The sequence below is a fragment of the Marmota flaviventris genome, chromosome 6 (assembly GCF_047511675.1).
Source record: "Marmota flaviventris isolate mMarFla1 chromosome 6, mMarFla1.hap1, whole genome shotgun sequence".
Taxonomy (NCBI): domain Eukaryota; kingdom Metazoa; phylum Chordata; class Mammalia; order Rodentia; family Sciuridae; genus Marmota; species Marmota flaviventris.
Window position 1 is genome coordinate 151110573 of NC_092503.1, and position 22489 is coordinate 151133061.

The 22489-nt window shown below is 34.9% G+C and overlaps 1 protein-coding gene across 2 annotated transcripts in view; it reads right to left on the reverse strand.

The window, feature by feature from the left end:
- Window positions 1-22489, reverse strand: part of Dek (DEK proto-oncogene) — a 31866-nt gene that overhangs the window by 1733 nt on the left and 7644 nt on the right. For both annotated transcript variants that reach the window (XM_027948210.2, XM_071613717.1), the window contains 4 exons: window positions 17859-18047; window positions 4801-4936; window positions 4320-4468; window positions 415-483 (listed from right to left, as the gene is read on the reverse strand). In XM_027948210.2, coding sequence (XP_027804011.1) covers window positions 415-483; window positions 4320-4468; window positions 4801-4936; window positions 17859-18047 — 543 coding nt within the window. The remainder of the gene's footprint in view (window positions 1-414; window positions 484-4319; window positions 4469-4800; window positions 4937-17858; window positions 18048-22489) is intronic.

Genomic DNA, 22489 nt, shown 5'->3' on the forward strand with positions numbered 1-22489 from the left:
TTTTACCTTGCCCAACACAGAATATTAAGTATACATAAATCATAAAACTTGACCCCATTTTTGTTTTTAACATGTTTTATTACTGTGACCTTGGAAAATCAGGTGGGTCAACATAAAACTGCAACTACTATGGATCTCCCCTACCTTGTACTAGAAGAATTTGCCCTGACATTTTTTGAGCAACTCTTGAGATGCCTCACTACTAGGTACACTGTGAATTCACATCTAATCTGAGTTCAGATTCTATCACTAATTGTTCAAACTTTATTAAATATATATTCCCATCATTTTGAATAAATGAGGATCAAATGTGATATTTAATGATAAAAATACGCTAGAAAAATATACAAAATAATATTTATTTTGTCTTCTATGTCCCAAATGATCAAACTATGAAAAGACTAAAATATTTACCTCTTTTACAGTTGTTTTTATGAAGTCTTTTCTCTCAGTTAAATCATAAGCAGGATAATTTTCATATACCTATAGAAAAAAAACATTTAAAGAATTTAAAATCCAAGATTCTGTCTCTGAATATGCACAAACAGCTGCATGTATATTTGAAGAGTACTCATTTGTATTGCAAATAAGCACTTTTGGAACACGGTACACAAAGAAAATGAACATGCAGACATTCTCAGTGCTTTATAAACTGGCAGTATGGGCAATAAATATGGGTTAAGAAAACATTTCTGTTAACTTCTTTAACTAATCATCTGTAATATTGCTTTTTTCTTTTTTCTGTACAGGGGACTGAACCTAGGGGTGGTTTACCATTGGTTTACCTCCTTGGATCTTCATCTTTTTAAAATTTTTTTGAGACAGGGCTTCATAAGCTGCTAAAGCTGGCCTTGAACTTGTGATTTTCCTGCCTTAGCCTCCCAAGTAACTGGGATTACAGGTGTGTATCACAGTGCCTGGCTCTGTGAACCATCTTTTGATATATCCTTTCTTCTCTGTTAACATCAGCCAACATTTTATCTATAATTCCACAATTTGAGCTTCAGCCTCTCTAATCCAGTGAATCCTCTCCCCGGTAAATTCACTAACATTTAAGAGGTCTCAGCAGTCCTCAACTCCTAAAAATGACTAAATTTCAATCTCATTTGTCAAGTTTCTTTCTCAGTCCCATTATACCTGCTACTTGACTTCTAAGCCCAACACCAATTTCTCACAATCTTATAAGCATCCTTCTGCTTAATTTCTATCACAGTTCAGGGCCAGAAACTTTTTTTTGGTAAAGTATTATAATGTAAATAGTTTCAGCTCTCTCCAACTATTAAGAAAACCAAGTGGTATGATGGATTTAGTTCATAGGCTGTAGCTGACCAACCTTTGCAAATATAGTCTATTATTTAAGTTACCCTCATGTCCCTTGTTCTTCCCCTGTAAGCCACAACTCTGAATTGGTCTAACTATCCATTTCTCTATGGTTAGGCTGAGGCCAGAGGTTACTTTGGAAAATTATTAACAACTTTGAAGTGACTGGCTGCTTTAGCCTTCTAGCAACTGCTAGTCTCAGGTCAGGTTCTCCCTTTATTCTCCGCACTGGCAGTTTCATCTCCTTACTGCTTTTACTCAAGAAGCTATTATCGTGTCAACTTTCTGACATACCCATTTCCCCTCCATTTTACCTGCATTCTTAATGATTCCCATTTCCTTTACCTCCACAGGGATCTATCCCTCAGCTCCCCTGTGGCTCCACCTTCTCTTTTCCCAGCATTTGCCCCCTGGCTCTTCTCTGGTCCCTTTAGAAATATTTTCTCACCAACTTGAAGCTGCTTGAAACAACATTTAATTTATTCATGTTCCTCCCAATTAATTCTTGATTCCTAATTAATTCTTGAGATGATGAAATTCGTTTTATTAACCCTCAAATTTACTATTATATGATCATTTCCTAATTACTGTCTGAAAAAAAATACCAAGTCTTTCTTTCCCAACCTCTCCTTGTTATTAATGCCTTTTAAAAAATGCACAAATTGACAGAAATCCTTCAAATGGCCTATATAATCTCTCTTCAAATTCTTCTGCACTCTGCCCTCATTTAGTTTGGGACACTCAAACACACATAAATAGCAATATGGTTTTTCTGTATGGTATTCTATATTTTAAAAAATTTAACATTACTTGGAATATTCTTCCATGTTATTATGAACTGCTACACAGTAGTCCAAACAATATGGATGTACCAGTTTAAACATTTCTCTACTGATGGCCATTTCTGATTTTTCAGTATTATAGGCATTAATAAATATAATTAACATTATTGTAAACATTTTTGTACAGATGTAACTATGTCTTTAGGACACAGACCTAGGAATGAAATTGCTGGGTTAAAGGGTATTTGCAATTTAAATTTTAAGATGCTACCTAAGTGTCTTCTAAAAAAGTTGTTAACAGTGAAAACTATTTTTCTTCAATCTAATAAGTAAAAATATTTCCTTCCAATTTTTATTTCCCTGAGTAGAAGGATAAGTGCTTTTGTATATTTGCAAATCTATTCTGTTTTTTTCCTTGGTGCTACCTCTTTCTTGAAACTCTCGTCTCTTGACTTTCCTAGCCCCGCTCCCCTGACCTTTCTTCTTCTACTCTATTTTCTTATATTTTATAGAAATTACTTCTCAACTCTATGTTGGTGGTTGTTAGGACTGTTTTACTTTTCTTACCCTTTATCTTCCCTTGGCTACCTTATTTATATTCCTGGTTAACTCTTTAGCAATATCCTGGTCTAGATTTCTTTCCTAAAATGGAGAATCACAACGTTCCTAATTTTGTTCACTTAGTTATGCTAAGCACTCCAACTCAAAATATCTAAAAACAAAACAAAAACCCCCACATATTCTTCTAGAATATTCTTCCTGTTCTATTTTCTATTCTGAGAATGCTATCTAAGCTCTTATACCCCAATGAAGCAACCTCTGATGAGGCTTTCTTCTGACCTGGATTATAGCAACCCTGTTGATTTGTTGTGGCACTACAGATCAAATCCAAGGCCTTGAGCATGCTAGGCAAGCTACCAGTGAGCAACACCTCTGTTGTTCTGGTTGTGATATAAAACTGGGTTTCCTGACTGTCTCATCCTTTGTCAGGCTTCCTTCATGATTTCCTTGGGATAACTTTAAAAAATAAAATGATTTCTTTATGCCCTTGACAAATATTTCTCAGTAATCTATCCAGCATCCTGATTCCCCACTAGTTTCAAGTGGTGGCACAACCCTGTAATCCTAGCGGCTCAGAAAACTGAGGCAGGAGGATTGCCAAGTTCAATCCCAGCAATACATTGAGGCATTAAGCAAGTTAGTGAGACCCTGTCTAAAATTTTTTTTTTAAAATTTAAATAACGGGGGGAGTTGGGGATGTGTCTTAGCACCCCTGGGTTTAATCCCTGGGGTAAGAAGGAAAAAAAAAAAAAAAAAAAACCCCAGACCAAAAACACAACACTCCCCCCACCACCAAAAACCCCCTAATTTAGTAATAAGGCATATATAAGATCTGCCAGAGTGTTTTAATAATTGTTTTTCAGTGAGCAGTGTTCCTCAACTGTATGGAAAAGCTGATACTCTACAAAGAACTTAGTTAAAAATTTTTCCAGATGCTTTTTTAGACTCTTCCAAACTCCTTCCCTCAATCCTAAGTAGTAAGTTGGTTCTGTGGTGCTGCAGCTTCTTCAGTACTGTTTTAACATGGCCCTCACATACAGCACTCTTACTGGAATACTTGTCTATCCCACCGAACCACAAGCACTATTCAAAGGCAAATAATGGCTTCTCTGCTCCATCTGTAACATCTAGCCTTGTGCCTGATATGTTGAATGGTTCAATAGGAATACACCAATAATCTGTTTTCTTAAAAAGTATGGGATATTTTACCTTTGGTACATTTCAAAGTTTGGATTTCATATTGCCATAAAAACATAAACTATAAACTCTCCCAATTTAGATCTAGGATATGGAATCCCTATGAAATCACACTCAAGGCTACAATGTTTATTTTCTGAGAAATCTTAGAAGAACTTCACAGAAGTGTAAGAACGTAATCTTTAACAGCTCATTTACCATACTATCAAGAGAATAAGGTGCCCAGTAGATTGTTTTTTAAAACTAACACAATCTAAGAATATACTGGCAATTTCCAAATCTGGAAAGTTTCCTATGCAGTTTGAAACATATCATCCAAATTTCATTTACTGACTTTAAATACTTATCCAAAGAATAAATGCACAAAGGAACGTAGCTTCAGATTAAGGAATAGGTGAAAGAAAATTTTAAGGCAAAAAAAAAAAAAAAAAAAAAGGATTAAAACATTTGTCTAATTACCTCTTTGCAAATCTGCTTCATTGTGACTTCCTCCAAGTTGGCATTGGCCAATAATTTCTTCACTGTTTCTTTTATCTCTTCATCTGTAGGTGGTTTCTTCAACTTTTTAATTAAAGGTTCATCATCTGAACTATCCTCAGATTCACTTTCTAAATGTAAGATAATTAAATATGAATTGAAAAGTAATTTAATATTTAAGGCAAGGCTGGAAGAATTTTATAAGCTTTCAGAATTTGCAAGGGAGTACTGGACCCCCAAATTATAAATCACCAACTTAAAATTTTAATTCTTAATAAAAATTACAATTTACCACAATAAGCTACTTATAAAACATGCATTAAAATTTCATGTTGATTTTGAATTTTTTTTAAGTTTTAAAAAACCTCTTTGCAGTTTACTTGTTTTCCACACACATTTAAATATTATGCACAAAATATATTTTGTACCTTTAAAATTGCTAATAATGTCATTTCTAACTTACCTTTTTTAGAACTGTTTTGATTCTTCTTGGTGGTACTACTATCTGCCTTCTTAACATTTGCACTCTTTACAGACTTTTTATTTTTAGGAGTACCTTTCTGTTTCGCTTTTTCCTTTTTAGAGGTCTTTTTTGGTGGCTGTTGGAAAGGAAAGCAAAGTATATATACTGATGTGATTCACTACTATTCCTCTATACCTCTCAATATTAGAAAACATCAACATTAGGTTACAACAAATTATTAATTATCAATTTTTGAGAGATGACTAATACATTGAACACAATTATATCCCAATATAAGTCTAAGTACAAATCAAAAAACAGTTACAAAAAATAAAAGATGCCCACATTTATTCTGCTAGATGGGTAGGAAACCCCTATTTAATCCTGGGGAAAAAAATTTAAATCCTAAAATATATAGTATCATCTCTTATTTACTTTCTCTCTCTTCCAACTATAAGTTCCATGAAAAGGCCCCCCTCCCTTTGTCTACCAATATATTTCTAATTCCTAAAATAGTGCCTGCTATATAGTAGTAACTGTTCAATAAATATTTACGACTGTATGAGAAAACTACAGGCTCAGTGTGAGGTTATCTTGTCTACTGTCACATTAATAAAGAGCCAAGATTCAAATATAGATCTGATTCCAAAGTGTTTTCAAATATCCATATCTGATTAAACAGAAGCAAAATGCATATCTAAAGAGATTAAAATGACAAAATTATAGTTTATCGTTATTTTGCCTCAACCAGCTTCTCTGAAATTAGAAAACATTAATTCTTCATTTAGTTAACATTCTCAAAGGCAGAGCATTCCTATAAACTAATGCCCTAAGATAAATTAAAATCACCTCTACATACTACAATTGTCAATAACTTGAAGAATGTTCCTCGAATATTTATTTAAGTTAAATTACACATCATCTTTTCCTTTAAAAAATAGAAACACTGTGCATCCTTCAGATTTAAGTGTACAGAACAATTTATTCCAGAAAAATTAGTCTGAGCTCAGACTATTTCTAAGTGCAGTCCATTGGATTTTAGTGTCTATTTCTTGTAACAAAGTTTACAAGGAATATTAAAAGAAAAGTTTACATGTTTACAAGTAACAGTGTCTATTGTAACAAATTACAATACTATCATTATACATATCTATATAAGCCTAATATTACCTGCACTACTACTTAAGTGATGTACCCTTGGCTAGGAACTAGCTAACACATCTAGTTTGGTTGCTACTAAAAAATCCACTCAAGATATCAAGGTGCTGACATCCTTCTCCAAGTACATGAGCTTTACCATGAATTTTTGCTCTTCAGAAGCCATTGTTACTTCCTAATTCTGATGTTCCAAATAGTAGGGACTGTGGGACAAGAATTAATCATTTTATCTTTCCTATAATTATCTTAAAGTTTTATTAGGTGTCCACCTAGTTCACACAAGCTACATCAGGCTCCTAAGGAAATACTAAAAGTCCATAAATTCTGTTGACACACTTAATACACAGAATAAAATAATCAGTATATCACTATTTAGTCAAGGGCTAATAAAATCTGGACGGTAGGTAAAATAAACTAAGTTATTATTCAAAGACTTCGGGAAGGTGAGCAACAAATGATACTTGAGCCCCATTCAAATTATGTAATTAGATAATTAAAATACATCCAGAGGCTGGGCACAATGATGCATGCCTGTAATCCCAGCTGAGGCAGGAGGATCGTGAGTTCAGAGACAGCCTCAGCAATTTATTGAGACCCCATCTCTAAATATAATATAAAAAGGGCTGGGGACGTGGCTCGGTGGTTAAGCATCCCTGGGTTCAATCCCTGGCACCAAAAAACAAGACCAACGAACCAACCAAACAAAAACATCCAGAGCCTTTTATCATTTAAATTTTAGCAGTCACAAATAATATGGTGCCATTTTTAAACCTATAAATTCAGAGTGGTTAATAATTTGACAAAGCAATAAACATTTGCAGTGATCTCCATAACATTTTACTGACAAACACATAAACCTTTACATCTTTCTATATTTAACACCATCTTTTAGAAAGAATAATGTTCTATAGTCTAAGTGGACAACTAGCCTATTATCTAGTAACAAAATTTCTAAAAAACATATTATACAGTTACCATAGAAAAAAGATACAAAACACAGTTCAGAGTGTGGGCTCTTGAGGCAAGCTGGCCTGCTTTCAAATTGCAAGCCCCAGTGTATCTCTGGGCCCTATTTTCCTTATATACTCAGAGAGCAAGATTACCTATGATCTTATGGGTGATAAATGCATTAATGCAGGAAAGTATTCTTAATTGTGCCCGGCACACAGGAAACACTCAAATTAGCTATTATTACTTTTAAGAGTGGTTTTTTTTGGTAGTGAAAAATTCTTTCATTATGCAAATGAATTTTTTTCTAATAACTTCAAGTTTTTAGGTGTTCTTTAAAAGCAGGGCAGATTACAGAATAAAAATTTAAAAAGCACCCAGACATTCTCAAGAACAGTTGTATTAACTAACCACATCATATCATACTCTTTTCATATATTAACCTGACCCCAAAATACCAGAATCTCATTGTTATTCATACTGGATTTCATTTATCTTCAATAACCATTCACCCAATTTTCTGTGACAAACTTCAAGTAGGAATTCAGTATATTTTTAGGTTAATTTGTGTTAACTTGAGAAAGAGCGAAACAACTAAACCTTGGATGTAGTATCTTAGGCAGAGTAGTAGGACAGCTGATGAATTCTTATTGTGGCCGAAGTCCTGTGGGTGTTTAGAATCCCTTCTCCTACCCTGAAGATAAGCTATTAGGTATGGATAACTTGGAAAATGGAGACATTTCAAAGAACATACCTCAGTATTGGGACACAGTGGACAGGTTTTTGCAGTTAAGGCAAACATGGATCTCATTATTTAGATGTTAAAAAAAAAAAAAACTGGGAAAATTGAGAAGGCAAGTTAAACCATGTCCACTTTAATTTTACATAAACTTTCCTCTACTTAGTAAAATCTTGCTCATACTTCTAAATCCAGCTGAGAAATTATCTCTTTAAATCTTGTGGAAAGTATCCTCAAGCAGTGAATAAGAATATGGTTTTACAATCAAATCATTTGGTCCAAACCCTGACTCCACCACTAATTTTGTATTCCCAGGCAAATCACCCTTTATCTGCATGTTTCCTTATCTGTGAACATGGAGATAATAATGGCACCACCTCTTATCATTTTCATCTCTCTGACATTGGGGTACACTTTACAATCTACATAACAATGTCTTACAGGCATCATGGATTTGATTAACTATGGTCATATCTAAGAAATTCTGAGGATGAGTTAATACACATGGCAGCAAAGAAAATAGGTATTTAATATTTGTTTAACAATAGTTATTTTCCTATTTCTCCACTACACTTCAAGCTTAAAGGGAGATCTGAGTATCTCCACAAGAATAGACACGGATTACCTTTATTCAGCACTATCATTCCCTAAGCACCTAAAAAAGTGTTGTTTACAATCAAACTTGTAGTACAGCACTCACACATAATGTCATCAGCTTAAAAAAACAAAATAACAACAAAAAAAAGACAAAAAACCCCAAAAGCAACAAAAAGCCAAAGCAAAACCCAAATTGCTTAGCTAATTAAAAATCAGAAATGTACTTAGCAGTTAAGTGAGCCAAAAATTTACAGCTGTTAAGAAGTGAAGACCCTTGGTTAGTTCCAGTGTGCTTCATACTCAATAATAAGACTTAAGAGGAATGACTACTTACCTAATGCACTTCTTTTAGGCCAGAGTTGAATTTATAGAACTAAGTTAAAATAAGCCAACTGATACTACAACATATTTATCATGTGCTAATTTAATTTCCCCCCTATTGCATACAAATATTACAGATAACCCCAAATTTAAAATGTTGGCTAAAAATACAGAATGGCAACAAAGGAAAACAAATTCTGCATAAGGGCCAACTCTGGCCCTTACAGTCCAAACTTTGTACTGGCTCCAGGATTCTTTCTCTCTGTTTTACAGCTCTTATGTTCTATTGCAATTCCCCCCCACCCCCACCCCCGAATCTTTGACCTCTCTCCTCCCATCTACTCAACTGAAATGCATAAGGATAAAGATCTTGTTCATTATTTATTCATATGTAGCACTAATGATTATTTGGAAAACTGAAATGGAAAAAATACCTGGGGACAAGATAACGTTTAAAGATCTCTTTCAACCCTGAAGTTCTACTTTATTAAAATTACCCCGACGCCTAGACAAGGATATATCCCATTCAACAGCAACCAAACCTCTTGATTTTTAATAACGCCACTCTTGACACAATTTACCTATATAGGTTGTACATTTGAAAGTGGGGGGGGGGAAGACCATTAGATCAGACCATCAAGATTAAGGGCACCTACACACACACACACACACACACACACACACACACACACACACAATTTTGGTCACCAGGGATTGAACCCAGGGGCACTTAACTACTGAGCCACAACCCCAGCCCCTTATATTTTATTTAGAGACAGGGTCTCATCAAGTTGCTTAAGGCCTTACTAAGTCGCTGAGGCTTGCTTTGAACTTGTAATCCCCCTGCTTCAGCTTCCTGAGCCTCTGGGATTACAGGTGGGTGCCACAATGCCTAGCATAACTATATATTATTTTTAAGTCCCACAGCTGACTTATCTAGCTATACCATATAAAATGAAAAATACATTTATAGTATAGCCATGTCACCAAGTTTTCTCCATAAAGTGCCAAATAGTAAATATTTCAGACTTTGCCAACTACATACAATCTCTGTTGCATAATCTTAATTTTTTAAATAATCATTTTAAAATGGAAAAAAACACATTCAGCTTATGGGCTATATAAAACAAGCACGGGCTCGATTTGGTGTACAGGTCAGAGTTTTTTGATTCCAAAACTAGATTTCGAATTATTAGAGATTTATACATATAAGGAAGGAACCAGATAAGACATTCAAAAGGATAATTTCTTAAGTTACAACATTTATGTTAACAGCCTTTAGAGTTTTAAGTTTTGAGAATTAGATTCTGTTCTCTTACTCAATACAAAAATAAATAAATTAGAAACTCTAGAAAAATACAAAATAGCACTTAAAAAGGTCATTATATATTTATCATAGCTTTAAGTACAAAAGTGAGGCGCTCTCTCTCATGAGTAAAAAATAAATGAGATATAAGATGCATACAGAACATAGTAGGTTCCATTTCTGTATCAACAAATGCATATTGAATGAGTACTATTTCTAGCTAGGTAGACTGTCAGTTCCTGGAAGATGTAAGTCTCCCCCACCCCCAACACTTAGCAAAATGCTTAGGTATAAAGACAATCATTTTCAATAAATGAAAATGATAAATCTATCTCAAGATTGTATTAGTCTCAATGGTGCCCAAGTTCACCTTCACCACTCCAGCTTTGCCTCACTGCCCTACTTCTGTGGCACAAAAAAGCACTCCTGCTCTGTTCCCTACTTTTGTTCACACATCCAACTTTCCCCTATATTACCAATGTCAACTTGAATTGGTTGCTTCTTCCGTATCTCCCTTAAGCCTTCTCTCAAATAAAGTATTAAGTATCAAATGGCATTTGGGTAGAAAGTATCTTCTGTAATTCCAATGGCACTTAGTATATCCCCAATTTATTGAATCAATCAAAATGTGGTTATATTAGAAATCAAGTATTGGCCCTTCAAGTCTCTCTTAAAATATTCTAAAAACTATTAATTATAGTAAAAACATTATTTATGGGGGAAAATATTAGGTAACAAGTTTGGATAAAAAAGAATAAAGAAAAAACTAGTTTCCAAATTGTCAGCAGGATTTATTTTCAAAGATTTTGGTTTGTTCTCTCTGAATATATGCTTGTGGTTCAATCAGGACCATCTAGGGGAACAGATAAAATTGATGACCACCATTAATTTCAGATAGTACAATGTACCATAGTTTAAATTTTTAAAGATTAGTTGTATACAAAAATTTAAAGATTTTCCATGTCTGATTACCATGAAGGTTCAGAATCAGAGGAACAAGACACTTTTTGAAGGCAAAAAAAACCCACAAAATTTGGGAGATTTAGGCTTACCTATCTTTTATAGGCAGCAGGGCTCTTGAAGGAGGGTCACCAAAAAAGAAGCCTGTCAGAGCCAGAATTCTGTCCTCACAGCGAAAGGTTGGACTGGGTAAATAGATGAACAAAATAAACATTAGCTTAAAATACACTATTCTTTTAATAACTTGGCTGAGAAAATGCAGAATGCCAAGAGAAAAGAATGTGCCAGTATAGTTGTATTTCACAAAAGATAATAAAAGCAAGTTTAAGTCAAGATGGATTTTATTATGGTGATCAATGAACTTTGCCTTCCAACAAAAGGGTTAGATGGTTTATTCGATGTTGTTATTCCTCCGAACAAATGATGAGATTTCTTAGTTTTAAAAAAATATAACGAAGCCAGGCACAATTGCACATGCCTGTAATCCCTCGGGAGGCCGAGGCAAGAGGATTGAGAGTTCAAAGCCAGCCTCAGCAATTTTAGTGAGGCCCAAAGCAACTCAGGGCCTCACTAAGTAAAATATAGAAAAGGGCTGGGGTTGTGGCTCATGATTAAGCACCCCTTGGTTCAATCCCCTGTACCAAAAGCAAAAAACGAAACAAAAAAACCCATAATTAAGAACAAAATGTTCATATTCACCCTCCTATTACTACCAAAAAAATTCCTTCAATAGCCCAAATAGATAAGCCTTCCAATAACTGAGTTTCTATGATTTGTAGGATGGCTCACTCAACAACCTGCTTTTGATCTGCATTCCTCCTATGAAGTCAAGAAAGCTAATATCTGGATCTCACAGCTTCCTTGCAGCTAAGCAGCCACGTGACATAATTCTGGCCAAAGTCATGTACATGGAGATATCTGATAAAAGGCATCATGGGGGAGTCGGGGGGAGATGACATCAATGGGAAAATGTCCTTTGCTCTTTGTCTGGAATATGAATACAATGTCTAAAGCTAAAACAACCCTGTGGATCATAATGTTAAATGCTATATACTAGCTCAGGAAGACAGGGCATCCAAATCCTTTCCTGAGTTGCCCTACTGGCCCAGAACTACCTATCTGTGCACTTTTTTATCATGAAAGGTAAATGAAGTCCTGTTTTGGACATTGGTAAGGTTGTGAATTATCTCAGCTGAAAATATTCCTGACACATAGGGAAGAGTCAGATAAATACTAGGAAACAAAAAGTAAAGAAAAAGTTACTAGGATAAGTTGAAAAAGAAACAAAGTATATTTTTAAGGTGTAAAGACTACTCCCCCCCATGGGCAATGTTTCCCCATTTTTCTTTATAACAACAATGTCTCTGATCCTGTTAATACATGCAAGTAGCAGAAAAGAGTATGATTTAATCTTACTTGCTCATTTAAGCAATCTTCCCCTAAAGATACCAATCCAATATGGGAATCAGATGTTTTTCAAAATCAGTTTATAGAAAATAACAACTTGTTGATATTCACATTTTCTCATTTTGAAGAAACTTCACCTACTAGTTTCTTCATTGTTTCTAATTGTTCATCTTGTTGTCCTAAAAAGTCAATGTCAAGAAAGAAATTAAAGGGATACGAATAGGCAAAGAAGGACTCAAACTATCATCATTTGCTGATGACAGGATTCTATATTTAGAAGATCCCAAAAAATTCCACCAGAAAACTTCTAGAACTAAAAAATGAATTCAGCAAAGTAGCAGTATACAAAATCAGCACTCATAAATCAAATGTATTTCTATACATAAGTGATCAAGCCACTGAAAGAGAAATTAGAAAAATTACCCTATTCAAAATAGCCTTAAAAAAAAAAAAAGGCTTGGTAATCAATCTAAGAGGTGAAAGACCTCTACAATGAAAACTACAGAACATTAAAGAAAGAAACTGAAGAAGACCTTAGAAGAAGAAAAGATCTCCCATGCTCTTGGATAGGAAGAATTAATACTGTCAAAATTGCCATACTAACAAAACTGTTATATAGATTTAATGCAATTCCTATTAAAAATCCCAATGTCATTCTTCATAGAAATAGAAAAAGCAATGATAAAATTGCTTTTAACCCAAAATAGCCAAAGCAATTCTTAGCAAGAAGAGTGAAGGAGGGGGCATCACAATATCAGACCTTAAACTACACTACAGAGCAACAGTAACAAAAACAGCATGGTACTGGCACCAAAACAGAAATGTAGACCAATGATACAAAACAGAAGACACAGGGACAAACCCACATAAATACAGTTATTTCATACTAGAAAAGGCGCTGAAAACATACACTGGGGAAATGACAGCCTATTCAACAAACGGTGCTGGGAAAACTAGAAATCCATATGTATCAAAGTGAAACTGAACCCCTATCTCTCACCCTGCACAAAAATCAAAGTGGAGCAAAGACTTAGGACTAGAATAGAGACCCTGCACTTAATAAAGGAAAAACTAGGCCCAAATCTTCACAACATGCTAGCTTAGGACCTGACTTCCTTAACAAGACTCCTAAAGCAAAAGAAGTAAAATTAAGAATCAATAAATGAAATGGAGTCAAACTAAAAAGCTGCTTCTCAGCAAAGGAAACAATCAACAATGTGAAGAGAGAGTCTACAGAATGGGAAAAAGTTTTTATACCACACATACCTCAGATAGTCTCAAGGATATATAAAGAACTAAAAAAACTGAACACCAAAAAACACAAATAAACCAATCAATAAGTGAGCAACAGAACTGAACAGACACTTCACAGAAGAAATATAATCAATCAAGAAACATGAAAAAATGCTCACCATCTCTAGCAATTAGAGAAATGCAAATCAAAACTAAGATTTCTTCCCACTCTAGTCAGAATGGCAATTATCAAGAGTACAAGTAATAATAAGAAGGATGTGGGGGAAAATGTTCATTCATACATTGCTGGTGGGACTGCAAATTGGTGCTACTACTATGGAAAGCAGTATGGAGATTTCTCAGAAAACTTGAAATGGAACCACCCTTTGACCCAGCAATCCCACTCCTTTTTTTTTTAAACTATTTTTTTTTTTTAGAGAGAGAATTTTTTAAATATTTATTTAATTATTTTTAGTTTTCGGCATATACAACGTGTTTTTTTGTATGTGATGCTGAGGATCGAACCCGGGCTGCACGCATGCCAGGCGAGCGCGTTACGGCTTGAGCCACATCCCCAGCCCCCACTCCTTGATTTATACTCAATGGACTTAAAATCAGCATACTATAGTGATGCAGCGACATCAATGTTTATAGAAGCTCAATTCACAAAAGCTAAACTATGGAACCAACCTAGATGCCCTTCAACAGATGAATGGATAAAGAAAATGTATATATACAATGGAATCTTACTCAGCCTTAAAGAATAAAATGATGGCATTTGCCCGTAAATGGATAGAACTAGAGAATATATGCAAAGTAAAATAAGCTAATTCCAAAAAAACCCAAAGGCTGAACATTTTCTGATAAGTGGATGTGCTGATCCATAGTGGGGGGGGGGGGGGGAGGTAAGTAGGGAAGAATGAAGGAACTCTGGATTGTGCAGAAGAGAGTGATGGGAGGGGTTGGGCGGTAGGGATGGGAAGGACAGTAGAATAAGACAGACATTATTACCCTGAATACATAAATGATTACACTACTGTGACTCAGCACCATGTACAGTCAGAGCAATGAGAAATTGGGCTCCATTTATGTACAATGTGTCAAAATGCATTATACTGTCATGTATAACTAGAATAAATTAAAAAAAAAATAATTGCACCCAAAACCAAAGTAGAAACCGTGATGACAGAGGTCTATAATAAATATACGACACTCATTAAAAAAAAAAAAAAAGTCAATGTCAAGAGCCAAACTAATAGGGAAATCCAGTGAAGTTCTTTTATAAAGGCATTAATTACCAAAGCTACTCTTAATAAGCATCCTCTTGTCCAAGGAAAATGAGGATTATAAAAACTTTTGTGAATTATTCATTGTATATCATAGAAACAGGTACAGAATAGAAAACTTCAAACGCTTTAGCGAGTATCAGTCAATATGCTAAAGCTTACATCTGTTTTTTTTTTTAAAAGAAGACTTTATAAGCTGTCAATTGTTAGCTGTTTAGATTTCAGTGGCTTCCTAATTCTCCTGCACAGATAAATATGAAAATCAGCAAGTGAATAATATTCAACCTCACATAATCTGCTGGAGAACTATAATTTGAATTGGACTTCTATCTAAAACTTCTAATATTATCATACAGATTAAATTTTGATTGTAGTCAAATTACCAAATTTACAGAGGAAACTGGTTAAGATAAAATTAATCTACCTAAGTTCACAGTTTATTCTAAGATATTAAAATAGAAATTTTAAATTAGCTTCTTGGCTAATTTAAATGAAGTTAATACTAATGAAAAGAAACATTTCAGGAAATAATCCAAACTATTAATTTAGTAATTTTCTATTTTAAAAAATGAATAGGCAAAATTGGCGCAGTAGCACATGCCTATCATCCCAACAATTTAGGAGGCTGAGGTGGGAGGATTGAAGCTCAAAGCCAGCCTCAGTGATTTACAGGGAGGGGTGAGGGAGTGGGATTACTTAGGGAGGCTCTATGCAACTTAGCAAGACTGTGTTTCAAAATAAAATACAAAAAGGCTGGGAATGTGGTCCAGCGGTTAAGCCCCTCTGGGTCCAATCCCTGGTACAAAAAAGAAAACATAGGCAATCCATAACTTTCCTGATTAACCTGCAACTTTTTTCTTAATGGCCTTTTAGAAAAGAGGTCCTTTAGCAGTAATGACCCAAAATACTTTCATTGATGAAGTACCTAACACAGTTTCTACTTAACCAAGACGTCGTGAAATAAAGAAAACAAAGTGGCCAAATAAATATCATTCCTCCCACTAGAACTTACTTTCAAAGGCCATCAGACCCTTTCACATAAACTCAAATCAGCAATAGTTTTTGAGACCAGTCCTAAATTTTTACCCAGCCTTGTTGGAGCAAAGTTTGCAGGGGGTTGAGGAGTGTTGTTAATCTAGACTTTATTGGAATCGTATCTTATGAAATCTGTCAGGACCAATCCAAGCAGGAAAAGTCCCTCTAATAAAATGTAATATAGATTTTATCTTGTGGTTCTTATACAGCTTATGTTTGTAAAAGCATTATCTCCCATCCTTGTGGATATCCACCATTTGACCAGGGTTTCTAGCAACAGATCTTAGTTCATGTCACTGTAAAGCTTTGATTTGTAGTGGGACATTTCCACACGTGATCATTATCCAAGAATAAATATAATTACAAATATAGAGTTCAACTACTTAGAACAATCTGGAAAACAAATAAACCCAGTTTCTAAAGCCCATGGTTTGTCTCTATGAAAAAATGAAATGTTAATATTCTATGGCAAGAGTTTAGGGGCACTGGGGTTGTGGCTCAGTGATACAGCACTTGCCTACCATATGTGAGGCACTGAATTCTATCCTCAGCACCATATAAAAATAGATAAAATAGGGGCTGGGGCTGTAGCTCAGTGGTAATGCACTTGCCTGGCTTGTGAGGCACTGGGTTCGATTCTCAGCACTGCATATAAATAAATAAAGGCCTATCAACAACTAAAAATAAATAAATAAAAGTATTGTATCCAACTACAATTAAAAATAAATATTTATTAAAAAATACAACAGCTTAGGATACAGTAAACAGAACATGGTAGATGACCAGAAATCTGAATGCAGAATAAAATTTAAGAGTCACAATTAGCCAGATGCAGTGGCATACACCTGTCATAGCAACAACTTAGGAGGCTGAGGCAGGAGGATCCCAAGTCCAAGGTTAGCCTCAGCAACTTAGGAAGACCTTGTCTTTGCAGGGGGTGAGGACCAAGATATGGCTCAGTTGTTAAGCACCCTTGGGTTCAATCCCCAGTATCAAAACAAAAACCAATAAAGGAACAAGAAAACCTGTCACATGTTTTCCTCTCAGATGTCCAATCCATAGAAATGTTAAAGCTCAGATTATTCATCTTCCTTTTTGTCAAAACAAAACAAAAACCCTTAAGATATTTATGAAGCACCTGCTAGAGGGATGTAACCAACCACCTTTTAAAATTATAAAGCAGTTCATACTTCGTTTGACATTAAACCAAGGATGAATTTTAAATACCTCAAGACTAATAAACACTAAACACACAAAAAAAATAGTTTACTACTTTTTAATCCCTCTAATTCTGTGATGCTCAATCTTCTCTCCCCAGGGAACACCTGGCAATGTCTGAAGATATTTCCAGTTATCACAACTAGGGACTAGAAGTGCACCACAAAAAGAATTATTTAGCCCAAAACATCAACCCAGCATTAACTAAGTCCCTAAGACAGGGGAATTTACACACAATTTATAAAGCAAGTTCTGACTGCTAAAGGAAAACACCAAAACAAAATTAAATACTCTCTACCTGAACATCATTAACAACAGAAATGTACAGATACATCTTCTGTACCTGTTCTCCCTTACCTACCTGACGGAGGATGTATATCAAAAGTTTAATCTTTTAACTTCATCAGTTTACCTCCTTCCTGAAGCCTCACGTTGGAAGATAAGTATTCTCAATGTTTTACAAATACTCCCAAGTAAAAAATGACAGACATTTCTAAGTCCTATAAAACTTACCCACCAAACTTCAAACAATGTCATCCTCATTAAATAACGCCCAACACACACACACAAATGATGACCCTTAAACACCTTACTTTTTGCACAAATTGGCTCAAGTTAATGATATACCATGAAACAAAATCTCGGAGAATCTGCTCCAATGTGTTCCAGGATAAGCATCCTTCCAGCTTCTCTGACCATTTACCTATTCTAGACTCAAGTAAACATTTCAAATTCAGGACATTCAGACTATTATATTTCAACTTTTATACTCTGGGTTGGCAATAAAACTAGATGCTCTATAAGGGAAAGAAATGGGTTTATACTTAATTTAAAAAACAAAGCACTTTACCTCCTCTTCACTTTCTTTATCTTCTTCATCCGAAGACTCTTCCTTGTTTTTCTTTTCATCTTCATCACTACTAGATTCATCTGACAGAATTTCAGGACATTTGGTTCGCTTTGCCTTTCTTGCCATTCCAGAACTATTCCGTTCTTTTTTACTGCCTTTGCTAGAAGTTTTTTTAGATTTTGGCAATGGCTGTATAAAAAATTCATAATAATAACACCAATAAGGAATTAGATTTCCAAGTCAACCAACTGTACCTGATAACTACTTCTCAATTTCATCTCTCAAAAAATACAAGCTTTTAGGCTTTTTTTTTTTTTTTTCAATTGAGTCAGGTCAACCTAAAATTGTATTACCAATACTCTATTCATATTCTAAACACCTAAAAAGACTTCCCAAAAGTTGAGAGAGATGTATTCTAGGTTATGACATGGAACCAGAAATGCAGTGCATGCAGACAGTTCTTTATACTTTATCATAATTGTTTTAAGACAATTTATTTCATTTTTATAAGCATTAAAATTGTTGCTGCTAGGAGTCCTTGCTTTTAGAGGGTTCATGAATCAAAAGGAATGGGAGGCACTATTAAAAAAGAACATAAAACCTTATCATCAATTATACATCTTGAATTTTTGAATGAACTTTCATATTGCCTTTAGGCTCTATTTTCAATAATGCCAGGATCATATTTTGGCTGATGCTTCTGAATATGCAATAAACACTGGGTATGTTAATTACAAAACTAATTAAGAACCACAAAATAGGTGCACTACAATCACTCTAATATTCAATTAAACCCACAATTATCTTTTATATTCTTTTATTTTTGCCTGTGTTACATTATATTCGGCAATAAGCAAAAACACTAGGGTAAAATACAATAATGCAAAGTATGGGTTGAGCATCCCTATTCTTCAAAATCTAGAGCTGACATTTACTACAAATGGAAAAATCCACATGTGGACTCATGTGATACATGGCACAGTAAAAATGCAGGCACACACTTGAGCTGGGCATGGTGGTACATGACTGTATTGCAATTCAGAAGGCTAAGGCAAGATGATCACAATTTTGAGGACAGCCTTAGCAACTTAGAGACTCTGCCTCAAAATAAAAACAACTGGGTACGCAGCTCAGTGGTAAAGTGCTACAGAGTACAACCCCCAGTACAAAAAAAAAAAAAAAAAGTAAGAAACAAAAGCAGGCACATGAAAATAGTATACAAAATTACCTTCAGGGGGTGGTGTATATATAAGGTGCATATGAAACCTAAATGAATTTTGTATTTAGACTTTTGAGTCCCATTCCCAAGACATCTCATTATGAAAATCTTCCAAAATTGGGGGGTGGAAATCCAAAATCAATCACTTCTGGTCTCAGCATTTCAGATAAGGGATATTCAACATATTTTAAATTGTATAAATGTTTGTGGCAACTTTACATAATATTTTTCATAAAACTAACAGAACCACAGGTCTTTCCAGGAATATCCAATTTCTCAGGAGTCACAGGCACCTACACAAAAATTAAGAAAAAGTACCTACTAGAAGATAGTGTTCTCAAGTTATCTACAAATAAAACAAATAACAGGACAGCCTCTAGCTTGCCCAAACAATGGTGATTCTAAAGGCAGACTGGGAAACACAACTTAGATCACTCCAGAAAGTTAGTGGCTCGATCAAAAACATTTCTCAGAGATGATTCTCTATTAAAAAAGCAAAAAACAAACTAACAAAAAACCTTCCTTGAGGTTGAACGTGGTGGCACACACCTGAAATCCCACCTGGGAAGCTGAGGCAAGAGGATCCCAAATTGGAGGCCAGCCAGGGCATCTCAGGGAGACTATCTCAAAAAGGACTGGGACTGTAGCTCAGAGCCGGAGTATGTACAAAGCCCCAGGTTTAATCCCTAGTACTCAAAAAAAAAAAAATCCTTTAACGTATACAGGTATCCTTGATCCTTGTTATGTGAACTACTACCAAGACCCAATTCCCATTTACATTAATTCTTTGATAGCACTATTTAGAGAAAAAGTGACACTCATTGTCCAGACTTCTACTGTTCACTATATGAATGCCAAGTCTCAAATGTATTAGAATAATGTGACATCCTCTACTATCTCAGCTCAGGAACCAGATGCAGGTAGTATTCTCTACACAGAATTAATAGCAATGGGAAAAGAATGGGTGCTGGATAAAGCTATAAAGTGAAAGAGGGGCTGGGGATGTGGCTCAAGTGGTAGAGCGCTTGCCTAGCATGCGTGAGGCACTGGGTTCGATTCTCAGCACCACGTAAAAATAAAGATATTGTTCGATTCTCAGCACCACGTAAAAATAAAGATATTGTGTCCACCTAAAACTAAAAAGTAAAAAATATTTTTAAAAAAAGTGAAAGAATCAACTACCAAAAATAAATGAGAATCTGTTAAAAAAATAATAATAAAGTAGTATACAAATGCTTTAGAGCCTTTCCTATACTGGTTCTAAGTTAAATCTACTGAACAGAGTTCAATGTCAGTAACATTATCTCTTTTTGGAAGCTAAATCTACCCCCCCCCCCGCCAAAAAACAAAACAAAAAAACCCACAAAAACAGTACAGTAAGACAGACAATGATGAATGCTGTGTCCTTTCAATACCTTTAAAATTATTATTGAAAAAAATTAATAGATCTTATAGCATTTTCCTTTTTTTAAAAAAAAATTCATTTATTTTTTGGTACTGGGGATTGAACTAAGGGGCACTCAAATCACTGAGCCACATCCCCAAGCCCTACTTTTTAAATTTTATTTAGAGACAGAGTCTCATGAATTGCTTAGTGCCTCACCATTGCCGAGGCTGGATCTGAACTCGTGATTCTTCTGTCTCAGTCTCCCAAGCCACTGGGATTACAGGCATGAGCGACTATGCCCGGCCTTAAAGTATTTTTCTTAAATGATTGTAGCCTACAGTAGCACAGAAAATAGCTTCAATTTACCATTATCAGATTAAGAAGTAATCACCACAGGGTCACATGTGAAAAACAGATGTAAGAAATTCTAGAGGAAGTCCAGGCACAGTAGTACTTTGTAATCCCAGGGACTCAGGAGGCTAAGCCAAGATGATCCCAAGTTCAAGTCCAGCCTTAGCAACTTAGCAAAGCCTTAAACAACTTAGTAAGATCCTTCTCAAAATTTTTTAAAAAGTACTTAAGCAAAAAGGACTGTGGACTCAGCTCAGTGTTAGTAAAGCCACCCCTGAGTTAAATCTCTAGTACCAAAATTCTCTCAAAATGTGGCTCATGGATTCTGGGGTTCCCTGAGACCATTTTAAGACTCTATACAGTCAACTATTTTCACAGTAATATCAACATATTACTTATTTGTTCTTTTTATGGTGTTGACATTTGCACTGAGGGCTGGGGTTATGGCTCAGTGGTAGAATGCTTGCCTAGCACATGTGAGGCTCTAGGTTCAATCCTCAACACCATAAATAAATAAATAAATAAATAAATAAATAAATAAAGGTGTTGTGTCCACTACAAAAATATTTAAAAAAGAAAGAAATTTCCACTGATTATTCAAAAGCATAGGTGGGTATTAACCAAGATACCTTCATATCAATCAATGCAACAAAATATACTAGCAGTCACTGCATCCCTCACAACTACATATCAGTAGAAAAAAAAAAAAGGAAAAATTGCTCTACTAAGAATGTCCTTGATGAAACCATAATATTACTTGCATTGTCCTTTTAACATCTGTGACAAAATGGGAAATACACCACATAAAATACTCTGGCTTCACATTGACATTCAATGGTTTTCTCCAGGAAAGTATTTGTGCAATTCTTTGAGATGTGAGCTAAACTAGCTGGTTTTTTCATGGAACATCATTTTTATTTTTGGCAATGCTGGGAATCAAATCCTGGGCCTTGCACATGCTAGGCAAGCACTCTATTCACAATGACACCCCAAGCTCTGGAACATGATTTTTAAAAGAACTGACAAACAGACATTCAGAATTTAGGTATTTGATAGACACGTTTTCAAAAGCAAGCAGGTAAAACTGTTACTTCAAGGAAAACAACTGACAGTATTTACTGCCAATAAATTTTACAAAACTAAGCAGAAATTGCAATTTGGAAACAACACTTCTACTACTGTGAATGTGGTAATTTCCTAGTATCTAAAGATTTTTCTGACAAAATAGTGTATATATTGACAAATGTGACTTTTGACATGCTTCATGAAATGTGTCAGTATTTGGAAGATCTGCATTATGTAAGCCAGGGAAGTATTATTTCCCAAATGGTAAAGGCATGATGTTACAAAAACATACATGGGTAAAAGACCCATGCTCATTCACATGTCTCCAGATCTACATTAAAACATCACAACTAATCTCTAAGAAACTACCAACTGTGGATTTTTTTTGTTGTTATCAAAACAAAATACCCACCATCATCTGAGAGGATTTAAAAAAATATTTCTTGTCCTAACTACATACATGTGTGAGGCTGAATTTTCTTTGTATATTTCGAGCAAAACAGTAAATTGTAAGAGACTGAATGAGAAGCAAAAGAGAATTGAGCTGTTTTCTCTTAAGCCAATATTAACTAGATGTACAAAAACAAAATAATGCCACTCTTCTAATTC